Here is a 22,246-nt window from a genome sequence, read left to right as displayed (position 1 = left end):
AAATGGGAACCCGAACTCAACTTCATGTGAAACACAAAAGGCACAAACACAAAGTGAATAACAAATGGTGCACAGCAAATAAAGTGGGGTACACACCCAGCAACAGAGGCACAAGCACAAACCCAATAAACAGTGGTCACTCCCCATAAAACAGCTGCACACACCAACTCATATGGGGGCAACAACACCAACAGGTGCACAAACTCCAGCACAACAGGTGCAGAAACCCAAAGCACAACGGGTGCACAATCCAGCAACTAAAGAGGCACAGACCAAAAAACCAAAGGTGCAGACCCCAGAACCACAGCCCCCCCAAGAACAGAACGGGGGCAGAACCCCCCAAACGGGGACACAACCCGGCCCCCCAGGCCGAGTTGGAGCAGAAACCCCCGCGGCCAAACCCCCCGGCCCCCCCAGCCCAGCGGGGCCAGCGGCTCTGGCCGGACCCCCCAGCGCCCGCTGCCGCCTCCCCGAACACCCCCCAGCCCGGCCCGGCCCCGGCTCAGAACCGCGGGGCCCCCCCTGCACCCCCAGCAGCCTCCAGCCCCGGGGGAGCCCTGCCGGGGGACGGGACCCCCCTCCCCGGCCTGCAGCAGGACGAGGGGCGAAGCCCCGAGCACAGAGCCGCTCTCCGAGCCCCCGGGACACTCACCGGGCACGTCCGCGCCGCCTCGGGGCCGTCCGGGCTCCTCGCCCGGCGCCGGGATGAGCCTCTGCTCCCGCCGCAGCGCTGGGGAGCGGGAGCAAAGGGGCTCCGGTCCGAGCCTGGCTCCGCGCAGGGCCCAGAGCCGCCCCGCGGCCCCGCCGAGTGGAAGCCAGCTCCCCCGGCAGCAGCTGCCCCGGGCCGGGCAGAGCCCCCGCCGGGCAGAGCCCGCCCCGGGACCCGCTCCCGCCGGCCCCCTCCCGCCTCTGCGCGTGCGCCCGCCGGAGCGGCGCCCCCTGCCGGCCCGGGGGAGCTTTTGAAGCCTCGGGGGCCGCCGCGTCACGTCAGCGCGGGCTCAGCTGCGCTCGCGGGGCGCGGCCGTGCCCCTCTCGGCCCCGCCCCTCTCGGCCCCGCCCCTCTCGGCCCCGCCCCCTCACCCCCGCCCCTCTCTCCCGCCCCTCTCTCCCGCACAGTGGCGCCGCCTGGCGGACACAGCGCGGCACTGCAGAGCGCAGCGCCACCCGGTGGTCATTGCGCGGCCTCGCAGCTCCTCCCGGTACCGGTGACACCTTCCCCTGTCACTTTCACCTGGCGGGGGGGAGAACCCGGGTCCCCGCATCGGGGAGGGGGGGCCAAGGTGCCTGGGAATAGTCGCAGGTGTGGGACGGGCTGGGGGAGCTCAGGGCACGGCTCGGCCTGACCCCCCTGCCCCGGGCTGGTGACAAGAGGGACCCGTAAGGACCACGGCGACACGCGGACACTTTCCACCACCCCTTTATCGAAGCCATTGTAGGTTTTAAGCCTTGCCCGCCGCTGCCTCTGTCCGGGACCTGCCCGCAGGCACCTGGAGCTCCTGCGGAGAGAGGGGACGATTGCAGCCTCAGCAGCCGCCCCCCAGCTCGGGGTGTCCCCTCCCCCCAGGCTCAGCCGCCCCCCGGCCCCACGCACCTTCACGCCCCGTCCGTGTCCAGCACGTCCTCGCTGCGGGCTCGGCTGCGCTGACCTGAAACAAACGAGGCACCAGCACCGACCAGACACACCGGGGAACGCACCGAACGGACGCGGCACCAGCACCAACCCGATGAAAACCGGTCACCGCGTCCCCGCTGCGGGCTCAGCTGCGCTCGGGGCGCGGCCGAGCGGGTTGGCCACGCCCCCTCTTCTCTCGGCAACGCCCCCTCTTCTCTCGGTCCCGCCCCCTCTCAGTCGGTCCCGCCCCCCCCTCAGCCCGGGATGGCGCCGCCTGGCGGACACCGCGCGGCCCTGCAGAGCGCAGCGCCATCTCGTGTCCGTTCGGCGGCACCGCAGCCGGGGCAGGGACAGCGGGGCCGGGACTGTCACACGGGGACTCACACGGGAACGACCCCCGGGCAGCCCCGCTTCGTGCTCCCGCTTCACTCTCCCCTCGTGGGACAACTCCTGTCGCTGCCGCCCCCGCCCCAGAACGAACCTCCCAGCCCCAGCCCGCTGTCCCTCCTCACGCTCCCCGGCCCAGCCGAGGGTCCGTCAGCTCCCGGCTCTGCCGCAGCCCGGGTCCCCCCACCCTTCAGAGCTTCAGACTGCGATGAGCCTTGCAAACCATTCTTCTTTCAAACCTGACACAGATAACTGTGGCTGCCCATCATATTTGGGCTTTCGCTTGTACTTGAGTCCCTGGGAGCTGAATATGCTATTTAAACAGTCACTGCCGCGGCTGGGAGGGCTGGGCAGGGATTTTGTGCCCGCTGGTGTTTTCCCATCTGGAATGGAGACACGACAGAGCCAAACAGCTGCTCTGAGCACCCAAAGCACCTGAGGGGCCATGCCGGCCCCCTCCGCAGTCACCATGAAGCCATAGACACAGACTTGCCAGCATCACTGTATTTATTCTCCTCTCCAAACCAAGTCGTGCCGATTATACAGACACATGGCACTCCAGGCAACCAAACCTAAGGTGTGTTATTTTTCTGCAGACATATACAAAACCTGTTCCCAGGTGCTGTTGCCATCCCCGGGGCTGCTGGCGCCCACCGGCTCAGCGCAGCGTCACCAGCTCCTCCGCAGAAGTGGGGTGAATGGCGACGGTGTTGTCAAAGTCGGCCTTGGTGGCCCCCATCTTGATGGCCACGGCGAAGCCCTGCAGCATTTCGTCGCAGCCCAGCCCTTGCATGTGCAATCCCACCACCTTCGGGGGAGAAGAGAGAGCCCGGATGGGACCCAGCACCGCTGGGTTTGGTGCTGGGGGAGCAGGATCCTGGCCCAAAATCTGGTCTGAGCAGGTGGGAGCGGGCCAGGTGGGGACAAGAGGACAGCCCTGCCACTCCCCTGCTGTCCCCCCGGTCCCCTCCACGCACCTTCTCCTCCTTGCCGACACACACCAGCTTCATGACGCACTTCACCTTCCTCTGGGTGACGGCATGGTACAAGGGGGTGAAGGACGTGCTGTAGATCTTCACGTTTTCCCTCCCATGTGCAGCCACGGCTTCATCTGCAGGAGAAGACATGACATGTAGGTCACGGGGATGCACCGTATCCACAAGGTGTTTATAGAGAGGGAGCCCAAGCGCGTTCCGCAAGGCTCAGACAGGTGGCTGTACATCAGATCCTTTCATAGAATCATTGAATCATTTAGGTTGGAAGAGACCCTCACAATCATGGAGTCCACCCATAACCCACCCCTGGCACTGCCCCATGTCCTGAGAACCTCATGTCCGTCTGTCCAACCCTCCAGGGCTGGTGACTCCAGCACTGCCCTGGGCAGCCTGTTCAATGCCCCACAGCCCTTTGGGGAAGAAATTGTTCCTAAATCCAACCTCAACCTCCCCTGGCGCAACTTGAGCTGACAAGGTCTCCCCTCAGCTCCTGTTCTCCAGTGAACCCCCAGGTCCCTCAGTCTCCATCACACTTGTGCTCCAGCCCCTCACCAGCTCCGTCCCCTTCTCTCCACTCGCTCCAGCACCTCAAGCCCTTTCATGGCGTGAGGGGCCCAAATCCAGCACCAAACCAGCGGCTCTGGGCCACCATGTCCCCACCCTGGCCCCCCGCTCTGCCCGTCCCCACCTTCGGTGAGGCCCACGGTGCCGATGGGCGGGTGGCTGAAGACGACGGTGGGGATGTTGTGGTAGTCCAGCCGGGACTCCGCCTTGGCCTCGAAGAGCCGGTGTGCCAGCTTCCTGCCAGCCGCAATGGCCACTGCGGGGAGGGACGGCGAGCCTGAGCCGCGCAGGGACGGGCACGGGGGGCTGTATGGGGACGGGCGGCTGTGTGGGGACGGGGGGCTGTGTGAGGACGGGGGGCTCTATGGGGACAGGGGGCTGTATGGGGACGGGGGGCTGTATGGGGACAGGGGGCTCTATGGGGACAGGGGGCTGTATGGGGACGGGGGGCTGTATGGGGACAGGGGGCTCTATGGGGACAGGGGGCTGTATGGGGACAGGGGCTCTGTGGGGACAGGGGGCTGTATGGGAACGGGGGGCTGTATGGGGACGGGGAGTACAGCTGCGGTACCGGGGGTGAGGAGTGCTCTCCCGCAGACGTCCCCAATGGCGTAGACCCCTCTCCTGGTGGTGTTCTGGTACTCGTCTACCACCACGTGGCCCTTGGCGTCCACCTGCACACCCTGTCACGAGAGACGGCGGCCAGCTCGGCACGCGGGACGTGACACCGGCCACGTGCGCGGGGAACCGGCCCTGCGGCCACAGTGTGCCCAGACGGGGGGATGTGGAGGGAGCACCATCCCGTGGCAAGCTCGGGAGACCCAGGGGAGCCCCAAAGAACTGTGGGAACCCCTGGAGACCCATGGGAACCCCAAAGACCCATGGGACCCTCAGAGACCTGTGGGAGCCCTGGAGACCCACAGGAACCCCAAAGACCTGTGGGAAACCCAGAGAACTGTGGGACCCTAAGAAGCCTGTGGGACACCCAGAGACCAGTGGGACACTCAGAGACCCATGGGAACCCCAAAGACTGTGGGACCCCTAGAGATCCATGGGACCCCCAAAGACCTGCAGGACCCCCAGAGACCAGTGGGAACTCCAGAGACCCGTGGGACACCCAGACACCCATAGGAACCCCAAAGACCTGTGGGACCCCTAGAGACCCAGAGATCCGTGAGATGCCCCTGAAGACCTGTGGGACCCCTGTTGGCCCGTGGGACCCCCAAAGGCACGTGGGCCCCCCTGGACCTGCGAGCACACCCGCTGCCATCTCACCACGTGGTCCAGGCCAAGCCCGGGGGTGTTGGGCTCCCGCCCCAGCGCCCACAGCAGGCAGTCCACGTCGCGGATCGTCCCCTCGGTCGGCTTACGGCCGGGCACCGCGGACGTCACTGTCACATCCAGCAGCCCCTGGGGGGACTTGGTGACCGCCTTGACCTGCGGGAACAACAGGGGCGTCCCAAAGCTCTGGCTTTTCCCCCGGCCCCGCGCACAGGAGCGATGGGGCAGCGGGCTCTGCGCCCCTACCTTGGTGTGCTTCCAGACCTCCACCCCCGTGTTCTCCAGCTCCTGGGTGCAGTTGGAGCTGATCAACGAGTCGAAAGTCCTCAGGACCTGGGCAGGGACCCCCAGCCCCATCAGATGAAGAACGTACCGCCCGTCAGCCCCATCCAGCAGCGTTTCCCTGCGCCCGTGCCCCGGCAGGCCCTGAGATGCCTGGGGCGCTTCTGGTTAATGATAAAGCTGTTCTCTGCTTGGTTTTCCCTTTTTTTTTTCCCTTTTCTGTTTTTCAAGCCATGACACAAAGTAAAGCTCAAGGAACGGGGTGCGGTGCACGCAGGGCTGCAGGGACACCCGGCAAGCAGGCGGGTGCTGCCCAAACACCGCTGGCAGCACCGAGACACAGCACCCCAGGCTGGCTGGGCTGCAGGGACCTCTGTAGAGCCCCAGCACACCTGCTAACGCAGGGTCACAGAGCAGATCATACGGGGTCACAGAGCAGATCACACGGGGTCACAGAGCAGATCACGCGGGGTCACAGAGCAGATCACAGGGGTCACAGAGCAGATCACAGGGGTCACAGAGCAGATCACGCGGGGTCACAGAGCAGATCACACGGGTCACAGAGCAGATCACACAGGGTCACAGAGCAGATCACACGGGGTCACAGAGCAGATCACAGGGGTCACAGAGCAGATCACGCGGGGTCACAGAGCAGATCACACGGGTCACAGAGCAGATCACACGGGGTCACAGAGCAGATCACGCAGGGTCACAGAGCAGATCACACGGGGTCACAGAGCAGATCACGCGGGGTCACAGAGCAGATCACACGGGGTCACAGAACAGATCACGCGGGGTCACAGAGCAGATCACACGGGTCACAGAGCAGATCACACGGGGTCACAGAGCAGATCACACGGGGTCACAGAGCAGATCACACAGGGTCACAGAGCAGATCACACGGGGTCACAGAGCAGATCACAGGGGTCACAGAGCAGATCACGTAGGGTCACAGAGCAGATCACAGGGGTCACAGAGCAGATCACACGGGGTCACAGAGCAGATCACACGGGGTCACAGAGCAGATCACGCAGGTGGGTCCAGGGGGTTTGAATGTCCCAGAGCAGGAGACTCCACAGCCGCTCTGGGCAGCCTGGGCCAGGCTCTGGCACCTCCAGCAAACAAGTTTCTGCTCATGTTCACATGGAGCCTCCTGTGTTCCAGTCTGTGCCCGGTGCCCCTCACCCTGGCGCTGGGCGCCATGAACAGAGTCTGGTCCATCCTCTGACACCCACCCTGAGATATTGATCCCATTGATCAGATCCCTCTCAGCTTCTCCAGCTGAACAGCCCCAGCTCTCTCAGTCTTTTCTTGGCACAAAGATCACAGAATCACAGGATCACAGAATGGACTGGGTTGGAAAAGCCCTCAGAGCTCATCCAGTCCAACCCTTGGTCCAACTCCAGCCCATTGACCAGATCATGGCACTAAGTGCCATGTCCAATCTGAGTTTAAAAACCTCCAGGGTGAGTCCAGCCCCTCCTGGGCAGCCATTGCAATGCTTGACCACTCTCTGCACAGAATTGCTTTCTAATAATCAGCCTCAGTTTCCCCCGGCAGAGTTGAAGCCCATAGAGTTTAACCCCAGATGCTCCAGGCCCCTCAGCACTTTCGTGTCCCTGCGCTGGACTCTCTCCAGTAACTCCTCGTCCTTCTCCAACCGGGGAGCCCAGCACTGGGCACAGAACTGCAGATGCGCCGAGCAGGGGGGGAGGACAACGCCCCTCGACCTGCTGGCCACACTCGTCCTAAGGCAGCCCAAGTACACTGGCCTCTTGGCCACAAGGCCACGCTGCTGGCTGACAGACACCGGCACGCCGGCGCTCTTCGTCTGCCCAGAAACGCCCCATCTGTCCCCGCGGGACCCTCCAACACCCAACAGCCTCCTGTCACTTTCACCCTCCCGACCCGGAGCTGACTCAGACCCCCCTTCACAACCTCAAGGGCCAAGAAACGACCCCCCAGAAGCTCCGCTCCGGCAGCCGCCCCCGAGGGGCCGGGACGCGGTGGGGACACGGCGGCACTACCTTGTCGTGGCGGATCAGCAGGGAGGACTGGGAGCCCAGCGTGGACAGGATCCCCGCGATCTCCACCGCGATGTAGCCGGCGCCGACAACCACGCTGCGTCTGCGGGGAGGGCGAGACCGTGGGCAGGCGAGCGGGGCCGGCGGCGGCCGCGGGGGGTGAGCCCCCTTTACCTGGGCAGCTCCTCCAGCTCGAAGAAGCCGTCGCTGGTCATTCCCAGGCTGGCACCTGCCGAGAAAGCTCCTTTCACACCCTGGGGAGGAGAACGTGCCCCACCAGCACCCCCTTCCCACCGACAGCCCCAAACCCGCCGGCTTGGGCACAGCGGGGAGCTTTGTCCGGCTCACCGGGAATTTCACAGTCGGAGGGGACAGCCGGGTGCCCGCCCGTGGCGATGAGGATGTGAGGAGCCGTGTACTTCTGCCCGTTGACTTCGACGGTCGGCTCGGGATCGGTGGTGAACTTGCCGTAGCCACGGATGATGTCGATGTGAGCCTGAGAGGAGAGGAGAGAGAGGAGAGGAGAGAAAAGAGCCGTTAGGGCTGGAAAAGTGGCCAAAAATCCAGCAGAGCTTCCCTGCTCGGCCGGTGGGATAAACGCATCCTCACCTTCTTGAGGTTGTTCTCATAGATCTCGTTCAGGCGCCTCACGTAGGCGTCGCGCTTCTCTTTAATTGTTCTGGAACAGAGCGGGGGAGTTATTGTCACTGTTAGCGAACGAACCTCCAGAGCTCAGTGGAAAACAGTCAGTCCCTTCGGTATGGGGCACCCAAGCCATAGAACAGAACAGTCCCGAGTTGCCCAGCAGAATCACAGGAGGGTTTGTGTTGGAGGGATGTTCCCAGCTCCCCATTTCCCCCCCACCATGAGCAGGGACATCGTCACCAGCTCAGGGTGCTCAGAGCCCCATCCAGCCTGGCCTGGGGTGTCTCAGGGATGGTTCATCCACCACCTCTCTGGGTACCTGGGCCAGGCTCTCACCACCCTCAGGGCAACAATTCCTCCTCATGTCCAGCCTGAATCTCCCTCCTCTAGTTTAAAACCATCACCCGTTGTCCTGTCACAACAGGCCCTGCTGAAGGCTGTAGCGGGCAAGGACCCATTCTGGAGGGACAACAAACCCCGGGGGCCGCAGCTGCTCCCCGTGGGGCACGTACCACACCACGCCGACGGGAAACGCTGCTTTCCACCCGTCTATTTCCATACACACCTCCAGTTGAACTTGACGCCGGCCGTCTCGAAGCCGTAGTCGGCGTGGTCGTGGACAAACTCGGCGTGGACGGCCGCGTTCCACATCACCTGCATCACAAACCGCGCGATGACTTGGGAAGAGTTGGATCCCAGGGAAAATGGATTCCCATCCGCGCTTCCCCCTGCTTCGTTTGTTTGGTTTGCAGGGCGTCTCCGATTGCTCAAGCCGCTCCAAACCCCGGATTCCTCCCCGCTCCTCCCTCCCCGCACCCCACGTCAGCACCTCCCCGAAATTCCGCAGCCACACAAACCACTGCAAAAAGCGCCTTTACCTTTTTCGGCACGCACCCCACATTGACCTACGGGGAAAGAGGAGCAATACGCAGCATTACGGTTTAGTTTTTAAACATAGCATAGTCTGGAGAGCATCCTACATCAGGCTGGTGCTGGATCCCGCTTACAAACAACAAAAGGATTACGGGTTTCTGGCTGTAACCACACTTGGCACCTCAAGTCGTTGCGCTTTGTTTCCTTCACTCCCTTGAAGGGGGAAACAGAAGTTGCACAATTTCCCCATATAAAAACTTACCGGGTTTACTAAATAAACCCTGGTTCCCGTAATCCCGCTCCGAGTGCAAAACCTGAGCGTGTTAATCGGCTTTTTTGCTGACTCACAGTCCCCCCCCCTTTTAATTTGCCACCTTTTCAGCTTGAAAATAGCCACCCAGCGCCTTCCCGAGGGGAGGGGGGAATCGCACCCGGGCCGCTGCGTTCGCAGCGGCCCGGGTGCGATTCCCCCCGTCCCCTCGGGAAGGCGCTGGGTGTTATTAAGCGAATCAGCGCGCAAAACGCCATCACGCAGCGATTCCCACCGTCCACCCGTGTGTCTTTGTCCCCCCCCCGCAAGCCCCGGGACTCACGCAGGTGCCCCCCAAGCGCAGCGGTTCCACCAAAGCCACCCGGGCTCCCAATTCGGCCGCTCGTCGCGCCCCCGCCAGCCCCCCGGAGCCGCCCCCCAGCACCAAGAGCTCGTAAGCGGCCGCCGCCATGGTTCCGGGTTCGGTCGGGGCGCCCCCGCGCTGCTCCGCCCGCCCCCGGGTCCGCCTCCCCCGGGCCCGCCCCGTCCAGCACAACGAGGCGACTTGGGGTTGACAACGGCAAGTTTATTGGGTTTTGGGGGGGGAAAAAAGGATTGCAAGCACTTCCAGGACAAATATACAGAGGGGAAAGCAACAAACCACCCCCTCGCCCCCCCCCCCAAAATAACCCCAAAAAGTCAGGATTCAAGAATTGGAGAGAAAAGGGGAATTAAGCTCGAAAGGGAACGTTTTGATCCGTGTTATGACAACGTGCTCCCAAGCAGGAATCGCTTCCTTTCTCCAGTTAAGTCGACGGGGGTCGTTCGATAAAATAAAGAGCGGTGGGGGGAGAAGTTAGTGTGCGTTTCCCTCGGAAATCAACTCTAATTCATGCCAGTTAAACACTAGAACTAAAAAAGAAAACAAATGTACAAAGAAGCATCAAAAGGAGACGGAAGTGTTGTTAATTCTTTTCCTCTCTGAACAGTCCAGAAGAAAACAATAAACCCAGAAACGACGACTACTAATACAGCAGGCAAGTGACGGCCGGACTGCTCTGGACGGGGGAGATAGTGTTGTAAGGAACTCAGTCCCAGGTTGTGCTCCGCGCTCTTTATCCTCTGTATGGCACGTTTTGGTCCATGATGGGGATTTTTCAAGTCGAGACGAACCCCGGTTTCTTACAGAAATGTGGAAATCTTGTTGCTCTTTAGAAACGTGGGATGTTAACTCCCTTCTGACCAAGGGGAGGTTTATAGGAAGTAGTCTGGGGTGCGGCGGGTAACGTGGGGCTCTCCACGGCGGGGCGCGGGGTCGAACTGAAGGCTGCAGGAAACAGAAAGCATGGTTTTCACTGTTTTCCAACGCCACAAAACATACCAGCCTTGCTCTCCTCCCTGCTTACCCCAGCTGCTCCTGCCTAAAACACTCCAGACATTAAAAAGTCCCCCAAATGACAGCTGGGGAGCGAAGGGCACCCAGCGCTGCAGCAGAGCTCAACACAACACTGAAACCCTTTCACCAACCTCCACGCAACCTGGGACCGCCAAAAATGGCAATAAATACAGCAAACTTGGGCAGCGGAGGGATTAAGGGAATGCAGAAGCTCCAGTGGAGATAACACAGTACCCAATAAAAGCTTTCAAGGGCATAACTCGCTACTTATTTTTAGCTATGCGCGCAGGTAGAGCCCTGCGATGTGCAATTGTGGAGTGGCTGGAGCTGGACTTGACAAAACCTCTTCGGGAAGGGTCAGACGCGTTACTCACAAGGAATATTTTAAAGTGTCGTCTAGTTCCATGATAGCAGCCTGGTTTCCGCAGCGGTAGCAGTAATTGGGCGCGCTGAAAATGGTCACCACGTTTCGGTCGTGGCACCAGTTATAACCCTGCCGGGGAAGGGAAAAAAGGTCTCTGTTAAACCTCAAACCACAGTTTGTTTCAAGTTCCTCTTAAGGCCTGAAATGATCCAAAGGCATTGGTGACATTGTAGACTTCCAGTATTTCCAACTCGGTCTCATATTAAAAGACATAACCGTAGGAAGAAGCGGCCGTCACCTACCAAAAACCGCTCTGACCGTTCCAGAGGGGCCGGTGACACGTCACTCGTGTGTTTATCCCTTTTGCACACAAATCATGGATTGCAGAGCAAGGAAACTCGAGATTTTTAGGTACGCCTTCAGTTTTCATCCACCACAAAGCTGAACTTACCTGCTTGACGCCAGCGCCTTCCGCCACACAGGATCGCTCCAGGATCTACTTGAACTAGATTTCAAAATGCAGCTGCTCCGCTGACCCACCTGGCACTTGTCCAGCGAGACACCGGAGACGAGCCCATCGACAGCCTAACTGACAGCTTAATCCCCCTCATCACCCACTACAGGGCGCTCTGTCTGCAACAGCAGCGTAAACGGAGCGGGCAGCACGTAAGGAGACGATTACTCCCCCAAATGGGGTGCGACAGGGTCCCTCTGGCGATTTACTGGGAGAGGGGGGCAGAACATCCCCTTATTTACACAGCAGGTCAAAACACATCATTTTATGTTGCTCGTTTCATGTTTTTTTCACATGATTTAAGTCCCACTTCGGTCTCTACCTGCATAACATTTCTGTGCCGGCTCGGGCAAACCCACCAGCGGAAGGTCTCGCAGAGGAGACACTATGGGCACCTGTTTTTGTGAGCCCCGTCCAGCAGGACGCGCCTGCCCTACCTCCATGACGAGCTGGTGAGCGCGGGAGACCAGCGTGAGGCCGTTGGCGTGGTTGAAGGTTTCGGAAATGTCTTGCCCGAAGGTGTAGCCGGCGCCGCGTGGCGATATACCCCAGCCGCCGCGGTCGTCCGGATCCGACCACAACAGGTCGCACATGGGACCCTGGAAAAGATAAGCGTTCTTCATTAGAGCGTGTAAAAAGTCGCTCTAAGAATATAACTTATTTACAGTAAAAAGACTGACAGCACAAACCAGATGAGTTTATTTAACATTTGTAATATGGGCTAGTTACTCACAGGATCAGTCAGCATCCTTTCCAAAGACACACATAAGTACGCAGCGGCCCAATAAATTAGCCCACGTAACCAGAAAACTGTCCCCAGCTCCTCTTCCACACACCATTTCCCGTCTCCCTTCGCCAGTCGAGGAGATACAAGACACAGAAAGCAGATCTGCGTGTTTACACCTGACTCTGAGCCTAAAAAAGGCCGCGTGAGCAGGGTACACAAGGGGTTCAGGAGTGCTGGGCGAGTCGTGACAAAAAAGAGCAGGAAAGGAGGCGCGGAGGGTCTGAGCTGCGTGCTGGGGGTGGGTGCGCAGCCCTCAGCTGCCCTGCTGCAGGGACTCACCACTGCATGCCCCCTCCTGAACACTCTCTTGTTGGACTTGACGCATTGAAAATATCCTGGAGCCCATCATCTGACAGGGACAAACGGAGCTCAGCGGCTTCTCCTGCGGAGCTGCCGTGGAACGAGGGGGCAGGAAAAGCTCCCTGCATTTCTTTCTCCAAGCCTGCGCTGTTTCCTGCGGGGGGATCACACTGACCACACGTGGAGGTCCTCGGGAAAGGCAGATTTCAGCACAGGACTGTGGAAACCTCACAGCAACTCTAGAATCCTTACACCCAACTACAGGTGGGAGTCGCACCAGGCAGCCTCCTGCTTCTGGGAGTCGTTTAAACAGCTTATTGCAGGTTTTTGGAAGGGCTGGGCAGGCCCGGCTGCATTGTTCTTGCTGTTATACCAAAGACGTGGCAGGAAAAGCAGTTTGTCGTAATCTGGGAGCGTTCAATCCGTTTGTAACCCCAATCGCTCCTACACAGAAGAGCTACGGGAGCTTCTGAGCTCAGGAGGTGGTTTCTCCAAACCGGATCTCAAGCTGGCACCCCACGCCACCTCCAGACAGGCTCCTGCACGTCACCGTATCACACAGGCCCCCAAATTCATCAGGCCCCCAGAAAATGCTGGATGAGGCGCAACAGCACAGAAGGACTGGCTGGTGAGGGGGGACAGTGACACAACACGGCTTCACATGGTGGTTGTCGCCTCATGAGCGTGTCTGCGACAAGGCCGAGGGTAGGAAACACTTTCCCCTGCCAAATGCTGTTCTTTGAGTCAGCGTGCCAGCCACAGAATTCCATCATTCTGTGAAAAACAGCTGTGAACCACCCCCCAGCTTTCCTTTTGCAGATTACTGTAACCAAAGCATATTGACTTGCGTGTGTTTTGCCCAAATGTGTGTGTTCATCTGCTCTAGCTCTGAGACAGGCAATAATCGGCTGTCCCACTGTTTAAATGGATTTCAGTGTAAGGCTACATCGGCGTTTTCCAGCAGCAGACATCTCAGCTGATGCTGCATTTTCTCTCCTGTTACCTCATGTGGAACCTCCTGCAGGCGATCCAGAGCCCTGATATGATCCAGTGTGTCTATGGATGGAGAGAGGCCACCATGGAGACAGAATATCTGTTCGGGGAAGAAAGAGCGATCCGTTCAGTGCATGTTGTTATGGGCAGACTCGTCTCAGAACCAGCTGGTTTTAACCCCGCTGTCATTCTTTTACAATGACAGCCGGCTCACCCTTGCAGCACAGAAACCAAATTCAATGCCCGCAGAAGGACAGAAAACTAAAAGGCTTCCCCTTGCACTGGAAGATCAGAGCAACAGCAAAGATAGCGTGCCTTCAGTTTCAAGAATATCTTGCCTCACAGTCACAAATCAACTGGCATCTAACGTATCACGACAGGATTCCCACTCTTTGAGCAGCCATTGGAAATGAACCATATGTGCAGCAACACCCTGCCGTTCCTCAGGCAGCAGATGCAAACGTCTTGCCACACCGTCAACTTTTATCAACACCTCACTACCATCTTCCCCTAACCCAGAATAACTACAGAGGCTCTAAAAAAACCTCGGAGCACAAGTTAAAGGAGCTTGTTTGAGACCGACTGTGCATCTTCCTTGCCCAAGGCTTACCTGGCCATCTACTAGAGCTGTAAGCGGCAGATAATCAAACAGATCTGTGAAATACTTCCAGACGTTGGCGTTGCCGTACTTCCGCAGGCACTCGTCATAAAAGCCGTACACTTGTGTAATTTGTCTGCTTTCGTGATTGCCCCTCAGTATTGTAATGCGTTCCGGGTAACGCACCTACGGACAAAGCAAGCTCCGCTTTAACACCAGCACTGCACCGTCAACACAGAAAGAAATATTAACAAAGGATTCCAAACAGCAGTCGGGCATTCAGCTGTTATACAAGAGCGCAAGTACATTAACGCATTTCAATTTATAACTGTCTATCTCGAGCCAACAGCAGCATCAATGGGAGCAGCAGTTCTTTTTAAACTCCCCCAAAATGTGGTTTTGCCCAGTGCTGCTGTGGAAGAGCTGTCAAACCGTACCTTTAATGCTACTAGAAGAGTCACCGTCTCCACCGAGTAATAGCCTCTGTCCACGTAGTCTCCCATGAACAGGTAATTTGTGTCTGGGGATTTGCCACCAATTCTAAAGAGTTCCATAAGATCGTGGAATTGACCGTGGACATCCCCGCAGACGGTGACGGGACAACGTACCTCTTGCACGTTCGATTCTTTCGTAAGAATTTCTTTAGCCTAGCAAGAAAAAACACACACTTAGGACAAAAAGGCAGGAAGCTCCTCCATAAGCAGGTGCAGACGTTATTCCACCGCATCCGCGCTGGGAAGCTGATTTCAAGCTGAAGCTGACCACTGGAAAAAGAGCATGCCGGGTAAGCAAAGTGTATCTGTATTTCCCTGTGCACAAATACAAGCGAGCTGGCTGCTGCAAGGCCAAGTCAGGAAGATCTCACTGCACCACGAGCACCGACAAACGCAGTACCGAAACTAGTTAACTCCCGGCCTCCCCTGAAACGGAGCAGCGCGACCTTCCAGACTTGCATCGCCGCTGCGCTTCACCCAGAATCCTGGGCTTCTTCCAAACATCTCTGAAGTGCGGGAGAGATGAAGCACTATTCCCATAAGCCTTGTTAGCATCACGGGCAAACGTTATCTTCTTCAGTACAACTGATTTTTGTTTGTTTTTTAAACCAAGACTAGTCCTTGGACAGATTGCTCCCCCTGTGTGTTCAGCAGAGCTCAGCTCTGCCCATCGCGGGTACGCGAATGCCGGCAGCGCTCCAAGCGACTGCCAACGTCAAGTGCTATTCGGTTTCACAACTCCCAGAAGCTCTTACCCCAGGAAGCACAGTGTCCCCCCAGCACTGCAGGCCGCCCCGTCCCGTCAGCAAGAGCTCAGTGCCACACTTGTATGAACAGAGATAATTCACCACGCCTGCCGTCCGCTGGAAGGACAGAAACACCAGGAGACAGCACATGCCATCCTGACAACTACTGCGTTTCTTTGCACAACGTGATTTGCAAACACACATAAGGCAAGATATTTGATACACTCGTAGGAAAACTATGACCTCCTGGGCTTCTTTCCAAAGTCAGCCGAGCCGCGACGATGTCCCTACACACAGCCCCGTGGAACCCTTCCCTTTGCCACCTTAACATGTTACAAATGGCGTGTTCGTAAAAATCTGCACAAGGGCAGATTTCTTCTTTTTTTGCCTAAACTCCCAAGGAAAATCAGTATTCCTGAGCTGCACTTGACTAACGTGGCACAGAACATCCCTGCAGACACAAGAGGTGCTTCTCTCACCCAGGGCACGTCTTGCCTGCCAGGTTTCCAATCCTCTGCCAAGCACAACAGCTGAACAGCTTCTAGGGGCAGGTCACATACAACTGGAAAAGGAAAGTCAGAGGCAATCAAAACATACAGAGCCACAACCAACTTCCCTGGCTGTACCCGGCTGGCAACAAACTGCCCACAGACGCAGGGAAAGCATCCCTGGATTTAGTCATCTCTTCCTCTGCTAATTACAGCCGTGTAATGTAGCCTATCTGCGTTACCTTATTATCCTTATCAAATATCATGTTTGTTTTGCTGCTTCCAGCCCATCAGCCGCAAATCAGTGCTCCAGGCACATCCGAGGCACAGAGAACACCCATGGACAGGCCCGCTCGGATCTGGACGAACAGTCATCTGCAGGTGACGATCTGGCTGTTCATCGCCCAGTCCCTTCACTTGGGCCGACGTGGACAGAAGCTGCTTGCGGAGGATGGTGGGATCCCCGAGGACGCCTGTGTTCATGTTCAAACATTTAGTTGCCTTGTCTCTTTTAGGGAAAGTGCATATTTGGAAAACATAACTGAAACCCAAGCAACCAAGGGCTTGGGCAGCATCCAGCGTGCCACTTGCGCTGGATGTCACCCAAGGGATGTGGCCCTGAGCCCTAAAGACACGTCCTCCACATGGACTCAATGATGGGGGGTCTACCTTGCACCTCTAAACTGCCAACTGCTGGATGTGTTGCATCGCAGTACTCCAATTCTGTTCAAATATCTCCAAAAGCACCAACAGCACCTCCTGAGAGCTTGTATCCTCAGCAACAGACAAATGTAAACCAGTCCGCGGTGTGTTCTGCCTGCTGCACAAGCAATAGATTGGTTTTGTTGTACACTGGAACTAAATGAACCACAAAAGCTGTGAGCGAGGTATTTTCTGCCTTTTCATACCACACAAACGGCTCCCTTCCCATCTGCATCAACAGAAATACACTTACTTGGAGGCTCTGGGGAAAAGACGCAGGACACTGTACAGATACTATACATACTCACCAGCATCGCAACCACATCTAGTACTAGTCCTCTTCAGCCTATTTTAACATACTATGTGCATCACCCTCTATGCACACGAACAGGTTAAGTCTGTCACTGAAGCGCGGCAGGGCTGTTTCAGATCAGGCCTGGGAGCCGAGCTCGGCTGGCCGCACAAGTTTGCCCTCATGTGACTTTCTAACGCAGGACAAAACCTTTAACATCTTCAGCGTCATTAAAAACACTCCAGAAAAGCTGCAACTTAAGCAGTGCGCTCTGCTTGGACATTTCACCCTGCAGAGCTAACCCCAAACTCAAATGGCTTCAAATAACAAAAGCACCATTACAAAACAAGGACAGCAAACTCTGATGCAAGCAAGCTGCCCTGCACTATTACCACTCACTTCCTTAAGAAAGCTGTTCAATAACCGTGTCTTCAAGTCATGTTTTAGCTACCTTGGCTGATTTCAAGTCATATTTTAGCTACTTTTAGTGACTAACATTATCAGCTTCTTAAGTATGTGTCCCAATTGTTTTGAATGAGAACAATACCCAGGTGAGAATAACAATAAGCTGCTTTTAGATATTTTTATTAAATAAACCTCCATTAAGCACAATGGTTACCACATATTTGGGAGGTTGGAGAATTCCCACCCCAACAACTTACTGCGTGGTCCTCGCAGGAGGAAACCGAGCAGTCTCGGAGCTTGAGCACAACCCCTCCGCGCACCGCTCCGAGACCCGAGACGCTACGGCGGCTTTGAGGCTACTGTCGGGATCAGCAGGGGGCTAATCCCTCTGAGAGAGCCTTAAGGATCAAATCCACATCAACTACTACACGGTTCCTATTTGTCTACGATAACTGTGTGGGCCGATTCCACGGGTGAGGGGATTACGATCCAACCAGGAGGCAGATTTTCAGCTCCGCGCTTGAAAAACAAGGACCCCAAGCACCTGCTTTGCATACAAGACCCTCTGAGAGCATAGAACTCAGCTCCTCTGGAAGATCCACTTAATGCTCTCTGCGGGTCACCGCAGAGGCTCTTACTTAAGCAGCCATGGAGTTTCTGATCAAAACTCAACCGAACCGCCATTCCATCAGCTGCGACAGACCAAAATACTATGTCAACAAGCGTGCTGAGGATATTAAAATCTCAAGGAGCTTGGCCTGAACAAAAACCAGCTGGATTTTCACCAAATGAGGTGGAAGGCAGAGGCCAGAAGGCAGCAGAGGACACCCCGGTGTCTCCGCGGGACACGGAGTGTCGCGGTGCACACGTGGGGCCAGCACGCCCCGGGATGAGTGTCAGCGCCGGGGAGATGAAAAATTCCTGGCCACAATTCAACACAACACTTGGAATTTCATGGTTTGAACAGCGTCCAGGATGCTACTTGGCTCCATCACTCATCCTAATTTCACCAATTAGCACAGAAGCTCATTCTCCTAAAATTATTCTTGGCTGAAATGATCTCGGAGAGTGGAAGCATCAGAGGTAAGTGCCAGTAACAGCAATGCTCCCCACAGCACCAACTGGCTCCTGCTGCTTGGTTTGAAGGATCAGTTGACAATTACCATTCAATAACAGCACAAGAAACGCGAGTCTTCTCTAGCGATTAGGATCCTGTCCCACCACTTCACAACACCGAGCTCTCAAGCTGCCCACAGCGACAAGGCTGCAATCCTTCTTACGCACACAAAGAGTGAGGATAGAAAAAAGGAGCTACAAAGAGGGAGATGGTTATGGGTGCCTGCTTGCCTGTGTTTAATTTAAGAGACAGCCTTTTACTTACCGTTTTTCATACCCATTTTATCACCTCGGTGAGAAACCCTCTTCCTTGGGATAATGAGGATGGCTCTCAACTCCCTCACCTGCACCAGAACTCACGCACTGATCTGAACTTTAAAACATAAGTACTCAGAGATTTCTGTATCCAAACTTGGGAACGCTTCCTATTTCCTGAACCCAACTTCTCGGACCTTCCGTGTGACTCCAGCTGTCCAAAATACAGGTTACACCAGACAGCAAAACCCACTCACGTCCAAAAGTGTTTGCACACAGCCAGCACTACCCTGCCATCCGTACCCAAGTGCACCATTCCAAAGGCAGGACCAGCACAGAAAGCTGCCACGGCACCTCCCATGAAGTGCAAGCATCATCCAAGGCAGAAATCTCCATTTTAACTGAGAGCGGAAAAGGTTTTAACGACCTTCTGTTGTAAAGAAAGTCTAACATCATGAAGTTAAGAGAACAAGTACGAGATGCAAGACATCTGATGCACATTTCCCCAACATGGCTGGAACATTTCTTGCATCTACATGCTCCAGCAGTGATCATAATCATCTGTCCTTCTATGAGCATTTAAATGTCAGCATGATTTTAGCTAGATTTCATATTAAAGACCAGCAGAATGGGAAACAAGTGTTTTCTTGTTGTCTTCAGATGACATCTTGATTAACTGCATAAAGTATACAAGACTGATGAGCTGCCAAAATTATGTCATAACTGGGCAGGTGGAGACAGAATGCGATTTTTACAGGTGCACATTTCAAGACCTTTCAGAGCACAGCATAATTTGGCATACCCTCAGCAACCCTAGCTATGTCCAATCTTTCCCTTATTACTGTCCATTATGCCAGCAATTAAAAATAATAATGACCCACACGAGCAAGTCTGGGATTTGTTTCGCTGGGGTTTCCTCCCCTCTGACTCATTTTGATTTAAAACTTTCAGCTTTTTTGGTTTTGAGGTTGTCTCTTATTTTAACTGACGAGCTCTTCCACAAATTTCTACCTGATGCAAGAAGGAGCACTGTGCTTGACCTCTTCAAAATTAGTCACTCAAAAGAGAGCACTAAGAAGCGAAACACGGTTGGTAAGGGCTTCTCCAAATGTGATGTCAGGTAAAGAAACTAAAGCAGCTTTCTGGCAGCGCTGCTTCACCCCAAACTGAGCCTGCACACCCCAAAGTTTCTGTAAAGTCCCTTCCCTTACAAGCTGAATGATGAAACCATTCCCCCAACAGAGAGCACCACAGAGTATTTATTTCACACTCAAGTAGTTTTGATCAGTTATGAACACCCTTTAAAAACTTGGTGCTCTGAGAGAGAACCCTTGTGTCAAAGGAAACACGCTGTGTGTCACAGGGTCAGGGTTCCTACCTGTCACCCGGACGACAAACGTGGTGCGTTGAGCTGCCACGCTCCCTATTTACTGTGCCACTGCTGATGCACCAACACGACCCGCTGGCTTTGACCTCCAGCTTCTCCTAACACAGCGGACACGACTCCTTAATTCACAGCACAGCCCAGGGAAGAAGGGAAACCGTATTCTGCAACAGTTCGCTGATTAGAACAGCAGTTCCCAACCAGCAATGCCTGCATCAGGGCACAGATCACACTAACAAAGTATTTTAGGCTTATGAGGGGCCTCACACGGGAGACAGCACAGCCACAAAGAGCTCAGGAGACAGCACAGCCACAAAGAGCGAGCTCGTGGTCCTCAAGAGAGAGTTTGGAGAAGAGAACGGAGCTGGGGAAGGGGCTGGAGCACAAGTGTGATGGAGCGGCTGAGGGACCTGGGAGTTCACTGGAGAACAGGAGCTGAGGGGAGACCTTATCAGCTCAAGTTGCGCCGGGGAGGTTGAGGTTGGATCTGGGGAACAATTTCTTCCCCAAAGGGCTGTGGGGCATTGGAACAGGCTGCCCAGGGCAGTGCTGGAGTCGCCATCCCTGGAGGGTTGGACAGACGGACATGAGGTTCTCAGGACATGGGGCAGGGACAGGGGTGGGTTATGGGTGGTCTCAATGATATTGAGGGTCTCTCTCCACCAACATGATTCAAGATATAGCTATTCCTCAAGCCACTGCTGTCGCTCCCTGCTGCAGCACCAGCCCTTGTCGCCACACTCCATCAGTGCTGACAGAACTCTGGAGAAATAATCATAAAACAAACAGACAGTCTCAGCATGGAATAAAAAAAGGGAACAGGAGACAGAAAACAGAGGCTGGGTGGGGGTTAGCTCGATGTCAGGATCACTGGTGAAAGCATTTGCGAGGAAGCCAGAGCCTAGATTCCTGCCTGAGCTCCAAAGAAACAGTGCCTACCGTTGCGATGAGCACCGTGAACAGGCCTCAAAATACATGTTCTGCTTCTGAGAGAACTGAGTGAGACACACAGCCAATAACTTGACAATGTCAAGTTCGCTGCCAGTGATATAACAGTAAAGGGAACGCCGAACCAACTGCTCTACCCTCTGCGCCCGAGAGTTACCAGTCCGCTTGGGAAAGGAAGCTGAGCGCTGCTCCAGACCGCCTGACGCGCAGCTGGGCTCTGCTGCTCACCCAGGGAAGAAACAAACAGGAATCATCATAATCCGCATTACTACCTTTGTTAGCACTTCATTTTTTAGCTGTCACATTTTGCGTGATTAAAGAAAATCCTAAGTTAGCCCCAGATTGCAGTACGGCGGGAGTGTTCACACAGCGGTGTTTAACTTCTCTGACAAAACCCAACACTAGTCTGAAGACCTGTCTCCTAGTGGGAAAAAAAAAAGCCTCTTGACAGCCGAGACTAAACAAGACCAAGCAGCAATGTGCCAAAGCACTGTCCAAGTGACAGCCCGAGAGAGCGGAGCATGCCCTTGATCCCACCATTTCTCGTTGTTTCAGCCTCCCTCTCTGCGGCTCACAGGCCGCTGTTCACTTCAGTTCCACGGCTCATCGTCCACCCCTGTTTGCTTCCCCAGACCACACACCGCACGCCAGGAGGTTCCCCCCGATCCAGGATCGATGTCTACGACAAGACGCCAGGGAGAAGCGCAACAAGCAGAGGCCACTGGAAGGCAGAGCAGGTTCCTCCCCGCACACCCCACCGCAGCTCAGCTGAACCCAAGGCACAAAAAAGGTAAAAAAACATAGTGTTGAGAGCAGCTATGTGTTCAGAAAAACACCACAAGGGCAGCGTTTTTGACAGCAGAAACGCACATGCTGCGCGTCAGGCGATTCCCACCCTGGGGCGCACCACGGGCCTGTCACAGCCTGACAGCGCGGAACCCGCGGGGGAGGCAGCGCGATCCGCCCCCACCGCACCTGCGGGGCGACTCACCGCCGCGAGCCCCAGCCCCGAGGCCCGCGCATCCTCCCGATCCGCCGATCCCCGCGACGCGGGCGCGGCCCGGCCCGGCCCCTCACACTCACCTTCTCGCACAGGCTGCGGACCTGGCTCTCGCTGAGCTGCCGGCACTCGTTCAGCTGCTCGATCCACTGATCCAGCTCCTTGGCGAAACCCTTCTCCTCCATGGCGGCGCTGCCCGCCGGACCGGGAGGGCGGAGGGGGGCCCAGGCCCGCCTGAACGGGAGCGGCGCAACAACCGGGACCCGCGGCCTACTCGGCACCGCGTAATGGCGGAACCCCCCTCAGCCCCCGGCGCTGCGCACTTCCGGCCACGCCCACCCCGCGTGGCGGGCGCCGCTTCCCCCTCTGAACCACGCCCCCCCTCGCCCCGCCCCCTCCTCCCCGCGCCACGCCCCCTCCTCCCCACGCCCCGCCCCCGGCGGAACCGGGCGGCACCGGGTTGTCGCGATCGTCCCCCCGGGGACAGTGCGGAGTCACCGGGCAGAGGCAGCGCCCAGAGCGGGGGCGGATGAGCCGTCCCTGAGACAGCC

At 56.6% G+C, this 22,246-nt stretch overlaps 2 protein-coding genes across 4 annotated transcripts; both read right to left on the bottom strand.

Annotated features, from left to right (window-relative positions):
* Window positions 1–2,496: 2,496 nt before the first annotated feature.
* On the bottom strand, window positions 2,497–9,385 carry GSR (glutathione-disulfide reductase; the record flags this gene model as incomplete). Its single annotated transcript, XM_080343922.1, has 13 exons — window positions 2,497–2,807; window positions 2,977–3,110; window positions 3,683–3,814; window positions 4,130–4,241; window positions 4,834–4,995; window positions 5,086–5,172; window positions 7,149–7,248; window positions 7,320–7,374; window positions 7,494–7,641; window positions 7,755–7,824; window positions 8,356–8,444; window positions 8,669–8,695; window positions 9,257–9,385. 13 exons carry the CDS (start codon window positions 9,383–9,385, stop codon window positions 2,658–2,660), a joined length of 1,395 nt encoding a protein of 464 aa, XP_080200048.1. The 3' UTR covers window positions 2,497–2,657.
* Window positions 9,386–9,486: 101 nt separating this feature from the next.
* On the bottom strand, window positions 9,487–22,023 carry PPP2CB (protein phosphatase 2 catalytic subunit beta). 3 transcript variants are annotated; one of them, XM_080343633.1, is made up of 8 exons: window positions 21,779–21,884; window positions 15,836–16,066; window positions 14,303–14,512; window positions 13,878–14,051; window positions 13,278–13,367; window positions 11,625–11,786; window positions 10,684–10,802; window positions 9,487–10,240 (listed from the first exon to the last, which is right to left on the bottom strand). In XM_080343633.1, exons 2-8 carry the CDS (start codon window positions 15,857–15,859, stop codon window positions 10,168–10,170), a joined length of 852 nt encoding a protein of 283 aa, XP_080199759.1. In that variant the 5' UTR covers window positions 15,860–16,066; window positions 21,779–21,884; the 3' UTR covers window positions 9,487–10,167. The 3 variants fall into 3 exon arrangements, with proteins under 3 accessions (XP_080199759.1, XP_080199758.1, XP_080199757.1); XM_080343632.1 differs by lacking the exon at window positions 15,836–16,066 and having other exon boundaries at window positions 21,779–22,023; XM_080343631.1 differs by lacking the exons at window positions 15,836–16,066; window positions 21,779–21,884 and adding an exon at window positions 15,115–15,135.
* Window positions 22,024–22,246: the final 223 nt, after the last annotated feature.

Source organism: Nesoenas mayeri (assembly GCF_963082525.1).
Source record: "Nesoenas mayeri genome assembly, chromosome: 4".
Taxonomy (NCBI): Eukaryota; Metazoa; Chordata; class Aves; order Columbiformes; family Columbidae; genus Nesoenas; species Nesoenas mayeri.
Note: the sequence above shows the minus strand (reverse complement) of the source record. Positions and strands in the feature narration are given on the sequence as shown.